The sequence below is a fragment of the Ascaphus truei genome, chromosome 18, assembly GCF_040206685.1.
Source record: "Ascaphus truei isolate aAscTru1 chromosome 18, aAscTru1.hap1, whole genome shotgun sequence".
Classification (NCBI taxonomy): domain Eukaryota; kingdom Metazoa; phylum Chordata; class Amphibia; order Anura; family Ascaphidae; genus Ascaphus; species Ascaphus truei.
The window spans coordinates 16,698,130-16,708,129 of NC_134500.1; the positions used below are offsets into that span (position 1 = coordinate 16,698,130).

The 10,000-nt window shown below is 38.7% G+C and overlaps 1 protein-coding gene across 3 annotated transcripts in view; it reads right to left on the reverse strand.

Moving 5' to 3' along the window:
- ONECUT1 (one cut homeobox 1) overlaps positions 1–10,000 on the reverse strand; it is a 44,075-nt gene that overhangs the window by 30,975 nt on the left and 3,100 nt on the right. Inside the window, exon 2 of one of the 3 annotated variants that reach the window (XM_075575715.1) lies at positions 7,162–7,203. The exons of the other annotated variants lie outside the window; for them this stretch is intronic. Within the exon in view, the coding sequence (XP_075431830.1) occupies positions 7,162–7,203 (42 nt within the window). The remainder of the gene's footprint in view (positions 1–7,161; positions 7,204–10,000) is intronic. 3 annotated transcript variants of the gene reach the window in all.

Sequence of the window (10,000 nt, forward strand, 5' to 3'; positions counted from 1 at the left end):
TCTCTACTCCGGAGTTCAGAAAATAATAAAAATAAAACAACATTAAAACACAATGCCTTTTCATTTTTACTCCAGTGTTGCTTCCAGGTGATTCTAATACTTAAACCCAATACTAATGTCTTACAAACCCCATAAGAATGTAATTTTTCTCTTTGATATATCTAATCGTTTCTTTTTTTGCGCACGCATTGCCAAATCCCAGCACCAAATAAACGGAATGCGGAGCGATATTTTATATACAAAGCAGTTGTTTTTTGTTTTGACCCGTGGATTGAAGTACATCTTACCCACTGCATCCTGCAAAATTCAACTAAGCAGAGATGTGAGAGATGGTATTAGTGGAGGAGGCTTCAGTTTACTACTTTGTTTATAATTAAATTATTGTTTATCCAGGTTGTAATAAATAGGCAACCACATGCACCAAATGATATTCCTCCAATTAATCCACTCGGCCATTGTTATACCCTCTCCTAAGAAATTATGAACCTTGTAAAACAGTGTCCACTTAGGTCAGGCTCCAGTTCTCAAGACCCCCAACTGGTCAGGTTTTTAGGAAATCCCTGCTTCAGCAAAGTGACTCAATCAGTCCCTGCTTCAGTACAGGTTGCTCAATTAGAGGCTCGGTCTCTTACTGAGCTTTTGATTGAGCCATCTGTGCTGAAGCTGGGATATCCTGAAAACCTGATCTATTGGGGGGGGGGGGTGGTGGGGTGGAGGACTGGAGTTCAAAATCTGATCCGCGCGTTAAAATCCGACTTCGTTATTTCCCAACTTTAACCCACGCGGATTATTTAAACTCCGTCCATAAAGCTCGGTGTCTCGAATCTTACATAAATCCGACATTGGATTGAACGTATATCCAGTCCACGGAACGTGTTTATATCGAACCCGACATCAGATTGTCCAAAAAAAATTAAAAAATGACGGCAGACTTAATCCAACGTGGGATTTAAACAAATCCGACGTGACAAATGTGAATATTATAATTGGGATTATTTAAGATTAATATTAATAAACTGGTATATGCAGGGTAATATACTACAAACAGAAACGTATACAGGAGCCCACAGCCCACACCCCATTGGCAATGCAGGCCCGGTCTTAGGGCAAGACCCTGCCTTGGGCCCCGTGCTCGCTCCTCTCTGTCCTCTGCCTCCTGTTGGTGCTGGGATCCAAATTTCACCCGACTGGAGGGGGGTGGGGGTGGTGGAGGAGGGATCGCGGCCATCCCCCCTCCAGTTCCCCCCTCCGATCAGAAGGATTCCGGCGCCAACATGAGGAGGGACAGGAGGGAGCATGGGGCGGACCGTCAGAGAGGTAGGTGTGTGTGTGCCTTTTCCGGAGCGTCGCGTTGGCATGGCAATGCAATGTCACAGTGTGCATGACGTCGCGACACTGCCGGAGGAGAGCTTCACATCGAGGTAAGTCTCCCTTTTTTCTTTCTTTGTCTGCCAGCGTGCCGCCTTGGGCCCCGTAAAGCCTAAGGTTACTCTTAGAGAGATGGTGACGGGCGTGCGACCGCGGGACGTCACAGGTCGCCGTCGCTATAGCGATAGTTGCACTTTGGTTCAGGAGACCTCGGGAGGCGACAGGGGGTGTGGCGGAGTCGTGGCCATGGGGGGTTCACCCTCATTGGCTGAACCGCTCACGTCACGCTGCCGTCACGCTGCTGTCGCTCTCTAAGACAAAATCACTTGTCTTCAGAGGTTCAGGTCGCTACGCAATGCTATCGCGGTCACGCCCACTGTGGGCACCCGCAACAGACTTCAGGTACTTGTGATGGCGCTGTGCGCCATCGCCGTAAGTATAAGCGCAGCCTAGGGCCGGCCCTGCGGTGACTAGAGTCACACTACTAGACTACTACTTAACGGAAACTCCAGTTAGTCACAGGTTAATGGTTCAGCTACACGTTTTATTAAGTAAATAATGTATACATTGTTAAGCTTTAGTACTACACACAGCAACAGCCTAACCCAGGGGAGCGCAAACATTTGGCGCTGCACCCCCTGCCAGCTCCCATTTGCTCTCGCGCCCCCTTAACACGCTTCGGGGTCACATGACGTGATGTCACGTGACCCCGTTGTCATGGAGACGTGCTTGTGACATCACTCCGCATTCCACTGCGGTGTCATTTGATGCCGTGTTGCCATGGCGATGCGTCACAGCAGCCGTCAGAATCACGGTAAGTAGATCCCCCAGGAATTTAATTTAAATGCCATGGGGAAGGGCGCGGGGCCTCTGCAACCACCCGTGCCCCCCCAAAAAAATCCTGCACCCCCCACTTTGCACACCGCTGGCCTAACCAACCCACAACTAAACCTCGCAACACAATGGCTTCAGCTTCAGGCTACACCACTATTTACCCTCCTCTGCTTCACCTCCCCCTATTATAATTCCATTTTTCTGATTTGGTTTCGGTTTTCTGGTTCGGATTACTAATCCGAGGGGCGGATTTTCAGTGATAGTGTCGGAAGGCCACCTCTAGTTGTAATACATTTAAAGAGTTCCTCATATAATAGTGAGTCACCTGCGCTGAAGCAGGGATATCCTTTAAACGTGACCTGTTGGTGGCCCTTGAGGACTGGAGTTGGCCACCCCTGTAATAGTTTATGTAGAGATAACCATCATGTTATCAAATATTCTGAGCGAGATATACTACAGAAGGTTAGTGCAGGGGTGCGTAACTGGGGGAGCGTGATTTTCTAGGGGGGGGTGTGTGTGCGGTACTTACAGTGGCCCCGCGCTCTTCCCTAAAGCATTTAAGTTAAATGCGGGGGGATCGCGAAACGCCTCTGTAACTCCCTTACCTTGTCTCCGGCTGCTTCTGGCGACGCTTTGCCATGGCAACGCGGCATCAAATGACACCACGGGGTCACATGACATCGCATTGCCATGGCAACGTGACATCACATGATGGGATGTAAGAACGCCGGAGACAAGGTAAAAAGGGGGGGGGGGTCGCGAGCAGTGGGGATGAGCAGGCAGAGGGGCGCAGGGGAAAAAGTTTGTGAACTCCTGGGTTAGGGCATTGATCACTACTATCAACTTTACGTGGCCTGTTTCTTTACAAGACACATCTGAAGATACATTTACTCCTAGCACTGGTAACCAAATGAGTTTCATTGTAAACGTGTAACACTTGTACGAGCTGATGCTGATCTCATAAATAACATCATGCATGTTTCCTGCGGGTCTCATTTATTATAGATGGCTACATGATGTTTACCTCTCTCTGCCATGAACACAACCAGATTTCAGTGTCCCTGTTCAGTCGCATGTTTTAGGTAAATGTACATGGACACAGGTGGAAAGGATCGGGGGCCTGCGATTTAGAAAGGAAAATACTAGCTAATAAGAAGGAGCGGATCGGTGAGTAAAGACGCCGACTGTGTAAACAATGACACTGAGTTTGAAGCAGGGAAATCTGTATCCTTTCCCAATGTCAGCTCCTTGTGACCTGGGAACGTCACTTTATCTCCCTGTGCCTCAGGCACCAAAATCATAGATTGTAAGCTCATCTGGGCGGGGGCTGTGTCTGTTATAATTCCTATGCGCTGTGTACCAGGCGCTGTACTGTAATTGTGATGCGCTTTGTGCCCCATCGGAAAAAAGCGCTGCCTTAAATAAAGTTATTAATATGAAATAACTTTATTTCATGATAATAACTTTATGTCATATTAATAACTTTATTATTAAAATATTTTTTTTATTCAAACGTATGACAACAATGTCCTCACCCTTGCTGATCCCTTTACGGCTATATACATTTGTGTTTCTAATGCAGATGTAGATCACATTTGATCCAAACAATTGTATGTTGCTCATGAATTTGTGCCTGCCATTAGCATTTGAGAAAGTGCTTTTTGTTTGTGTGCAAGCGTAATATATTTTTCTCAGTCACACAACTAATCTATTCTATAAAGTAGCAAATAATGCCATCATGCTGCGGTCTTGCCGCGCCAATCTTCTGCCAACCGCCTACTTGTCAGAATTACAATCAAGAGTGCAATAATGATGCAGTTCAGTTTGTTACAAAAAAAAAGTAAGATCTGAAGACGCAGTTGCAAAGAGATCAGCAAGAAGCAGGATGGAGATATTGTCACACTGTAGACCTGGAGCTAGTTGGCAGGTATGAAGAAGGAAATGTATCTGACATACCGTAGAAACAACCAGTATACTCTCTTTCTAATGCATGGGGAGCCAAGTCCAGTCCTCAAGGGCTACCAACAGGTCAGGGTTTGAGGATATCTCTGCTTCGGCACAGCTGGCTCAATCAGGGGCTCAGATTGAGCCACCTGTGCTGAAGCAGGGATATCCTGAAAATCTGACCTGTTGGTAGCCCTTGAGGATTGGAGTTGGCCACCCCTGTCTTAAAGCGACTGGATTACTCCAGATTACAGATGTAGCAAACCCAGGGTTTGCAGCTCACTTTCCAAAGCATAGCTGTAGTAAAAGAACAGTTGCCACTTGGGAGGAGATATGAAAGCAAACCCTGAATCATAGTAATATGGAAAACCCCATCATTAGCAGCAAAAAAAAACCCCCAAAATAAAACACAAACAGTATGACATTTGGAGGGGGAGGGGGGGTTGATATGTCAATCTCAAATACTGCATGCTTCTCAAGGTTAGTGTGCAGGAGTGAGCAACACAAACTGCTCAATGTATCAACTGTGAACTATTCTGTAAGAGCCATTAGCAGCAGCCAGTCTATTACACTTGTTACATCTTTATGGACTTACAAGTAATTATTTTGCACTGTTTTGCACTGAAGGTGAATTATTATTAGTTTATTAACGTGGTATATATGTTGGTAGACTTATTCCCTTTTGTAAAGGCTGCTACATCTGTTTTTTGTTTTGTTTTAAATAATGGGGGTACGTTTTCCAGTGCGGTTTTATGAAAATGGCCAACGCTGGTAACTAGTGCACAGAAGAAAAACAACAACCCAGGTTTATCAAAGTTTATCCTGGTCAAAGCCTCCTGCCTGCAAAACTGGGGCAAGAATTTTACAGCAGTTTTGATGCAGGATGTTACGTATATGTATGTATGTATATAATATATATATATATATATATATATATATATATATATATAGTTATACGTTACCGTTCCAAGGATTGGTAAACAAGAGACAGCACTCAATGTTGAAGATCAAAGTGTATTAGTGAAAGCAAAAATACATCCAGAAACCCAACGTTTCGGTCCTACAGAATGGGACCTTCCTCAGGGGGAACGGTAACGTATAACTACATTCTCTATATGGGACGTGCACCTGTGGCTTAACAGCACCTATTGGAGTGCCAACTGCCTTATCTGACTATATATATATATTATATACATACATACATATACGTAACATCCTGCATCAAAACTGCTGTAAAATTCTATATATATATATACATACATATACGTAACATATGTATGTGTGTGTTTATATATGTGTATATATATATCTAAAATATACTGGACACCTAACAAGATATATTAGGGAAAGGGCAAATCACACCCAACAGACACCAAAATAATGGGAAAAACCCCCCCATATGTTTTTGTATATAAATAAATATGTACGGTATTTGTCATTATTGTGGTGTCTTTGTATGTTATTTGCTTTTTACCTATTATTGCCATGTCTTGTGTGTTAAGCTGTATTTTGTGCATTCTACCTTCCATTTTCTATTTTGTTTAGTGTGCCAGGATATGTACTTAGATTGTAAGCTCCTCGGGGCAGGGACTCCCTTTTCCTAATGTTACTTTCATGTCTGAAGTGCTTATTCCTATTATGTGTTATATTATTATGTCACGTGTTACTGCTGTGAAGCCCACATGTAAATAAATGGCACTATATAAATAAAGATACACATACATATATTATTGTGACTAATTTGTTTTAATTTATGCACATAGACAAAATCCTCCTGCTCATACATGGGGGATTAAAGGGAAACTGAATGGACACTACAATCTGACTAAAGGAGGTCAGGTAACTAAATACCCACTGTTTCTAGAGTTCTGAACTTCTATTGATTGGTAAATACCTCCTTTGCCAGAAAGAGATAGGCCTAGATTATGCCACTGAAGTAAATCGAAGGTAAAGCATAAATCTAAAAAAATAAAAGAAGTGATAAATACCTATTGTGGGAAAGAAAAAGAGTGGCCCCTCTTGCATAGAACAGCAATGGATTGAAATCCAGAACAAAAGTAACCTTTGCTCACCAACTGAGACACATGATGGCAGAAAATCATTCTAATTCTAAAAAGCTGCTCAGAGACAAATGTGAAATGGTTTGCAGGTCTCAGGACAGCTGTCCAGATCATTAAAAAAAAAACATATGCAATTGGATTCTTAGAGGATAAACTGAGAATTCAAAGAGATACACTTGCCCATGCAGTTGTGGGGGGTGTCTGGATCACATTGATCTGCAGTGTTTTACAACTCACTCCATTACAAAAGGGGTTAAAATAGTTATTTTAGTTATATAGTTATATATATATATATATAGTAAACATTAAATGGCCTCAGTATTATCTTGCACTGCAGCTTTGGTTATTCTCTGAACTAAAAGATATCTTTGTCATTATTATCCTTCTTATTTTCATGGAACTAAATAAGAAAAGTGTAGATTTACATGTAGGTCTAAGCATAATAAGAAAGAGCAAAAATGCATGTAATGTGTATAGGGAACTTTGGACTTTGGTTATATAGTTCCATGAGTTATGAAAGCTCACTCATTGTAAACAGCACTTACAATATTTGTTTTAATTGTTCTATTTCTTGTTACTTATATCATGCCGCATAAAAGCCTGCACATTTTCAACTATTTCTAATATTTTATTTAAATTGGAGTTTTAGTTACATATTTTGGCCAAAGTAAGATAAGCTTGTCCACCACATATTGATAACCCCTAGATCAGACAAGTCAGCCTAACTTCTAACTTTATTTAAAAGAAAAGTTACCCTGAGCTGAATTACCCCTGTTTCTATCTTTCATTTTCATGGATGATTACAAATGTACAAGTCTGTTATACCTTGCCATTAGCAGATCACCTGAGAGTAGGTGAGTGGGGTGCTGAAAACATTAGAATGTGGTCCCCAATCCTTCCAAATATATGAATCCAGTTCCATGTTGTAAACTCCCCCAATATAAAAAGTACTTACCATTTGTATAATTTACTGGAGTGCTGTTGAGGTGGGACCAGGCTTTCATGCAGCATGGTATAAATAATAAGAGTTGGTTAATAGCTATAAAATATGGGATTTTAGTGAATTTGAATGTGTGTTGATCTTGTCTTTTTTTTACTTTGAATATCTATCTATCTATCTATCTATCTATCTATCTATCTATCTATCTATCTATCTATCTATCTATCTATCTATCTGCGTAAATTTTGCTATTAGCAAGAGGCTGCCTTATTTTGAGGAGGGGGAGGGGGGGGAACAACACCAAGTTTGTGCAGAAGAATACAGACATCTGAAATTTGAAAGTAAATTGTGAAAGTTGTGTTATTTTCCGGACTTTGCCTTCACATTGCAGAGCAATCTATGGAAGAAGTGTAAATTAATTCATTAATTCATTAATCTCAAGAAGTGGTGGGGGGAAAGGGGGGGACATTTCGGATTGGATGGGGAAAAATAGTAAAGTTGCAGAAAAAGTGGTTATAATTGGCAATTCAATTTGATCCATTTATTTGCTATGATATACAGTACCAGCAAGCCGCATATTAATATATATATATATATATATATATATATATATATATATATATATATATATATATATATTTTTTTTACTTTAAAGGATTATGAGTTAGAAAATGTGCTTGTGGGGTATAGAAGATAACCAAAACTTTATACCATATGAAGTGTATTTATCTTTCGGATCTGGTGTCAAAAGGGTTTAAATGCAGTTATTTATTATTATTATTATTATTATTATAATTATTATTATATTTATTTGGTCAAGATCATATGGTAAAGAACATATAGTGAACATGAATATATTGCCCATATCCGTGTTCTGCAACTATTTCAGTTTTTTGCCAATTTAACTTAAGCATTATCTTGCCTGTTTATTTCTACTGACCTTCCAGCTCAATTATTTATTTTACATTTATTTTCGGCTAACGATATTTGATATAACAGCTTTTGAGCCCACTGGGGGGGATTTAAGATATCAATACATGTAGAAAAGTGGAGAGTCCTGGAGGAGGATACCATTGATGTATTTTTTAATGCACAGAATATAGTCAGAGGTGCAATGTAAAAACACGTCTGTTACAGTGATTATAGTAAATTAAGCACACGCAGAACAAGGACCAATGTACAACACTGTTACAGCCATTGCGGATTTTTCTCTAAGCAGCTGTGATTAAATAGTTTATTTTTTTTAAAACCGTTTTATTATCTGTTCAATATAATTATGGTAAATCCAGTGTGCACAAAAAAAAAGTGGAAACTAAAGAAAACGAAAGATAAATAATGGTACATTTTTTATGGTGAGATCTAAAATAAATTACACAATGTGAATATTGGTGTATATAGATATATATATATATAGATATATATCTATACACACGAATATTCACATTGTGTAATTTATTTTAGATCTCACCATAAAAAAAAAAAAAAAAAAAAATATATATATATATATATATATATATATATATATATATATATATATATATATATATATATATATATATATATTTCTGAGTGTCTTTGTCTGCAACTTTACCCGAGCAAAACCTATACACTTGTCCTAGTTTCATGTTAAGGTCAATGTTATGTTTGACTATACCACTTACATTGCACTTATTTAGGCAATACTGAAAAAAAAAATGTGTTTTTTTACGAATCATTTTAATACGGCACAACAAAAACAAACAAAAGTGAAAATATAAAGGCATTGTAATTATGTTTAGGAATGATGACAATGTAAATGCAATGATCAGGGATTTAATAAATATTTACTAGAAATATATATATATATATATATATATATATATATATATATATATATATATATATATATATATATATATATATATATATATAAAATCTAATATGTGTGTGTGTGTGTGTGTGTTTATAATGGATGTGTATGTATTAATGTGTAACATATTGACATTCACTTGCATTCGGTTAGATTCCCCTCTTCTGCAGCACACTCGCACAGATTGGCAGATTCCATGCTCATATAAAGCCAAGAAGGGGATCCTACATTCTAATTCAAGCGGTTGTTTCCACTATTGATCCATGTAAATAAATGGAGATTCAGGTTGACCAAATTGTCGTAAAAATACTCTCCCAATCGAAGGAAGATTATCAATCGTTACACGGGGGCTCGTAGCTGGCACCCAGAGCCTCTCTCTATATAATCTCTCTATGGTGAATTTACCAGAGGTAAAGGTTTGCAATCAAGTGTTTCTGTCTTTCACCCCCATACAATGTTTAATATTGGATGGGAAAAAGGTGATGTTTAACACACACGCATGTATATACAGTATATATATGTATGTATGTATGTATATATATATATATATATATATATATATATATATATATATATATATATATATATATATATATATATATATATATATATATATATATATATACACATATACATTTATATAAAGACGTATATATATATATATATATATATATATATATATATATATATATATCAATCAGTGTTTCCATATTCTTAATGAATCCATTATATGTAACACAACAAAAACACGCATACACATATGTTATTCAGTAATCTATTCTTCATAAATCTATTGTATATCACACATGCGTGTGTGTGTCGAGTCGTTTGGGTGATGACATTAAACCCCACTATAGCTGAGCCATATAGCAGGGCCGATTCCCTATGTCAGTCACATACATGTAACACCAGAGCACACATAGTAAACGTGCATTTGGAGAATGGGGTCTGGCCCTTCCCTTTTCTTTTTTTGTCTGTTATACAGACCACTGCCTCTGACAGCAA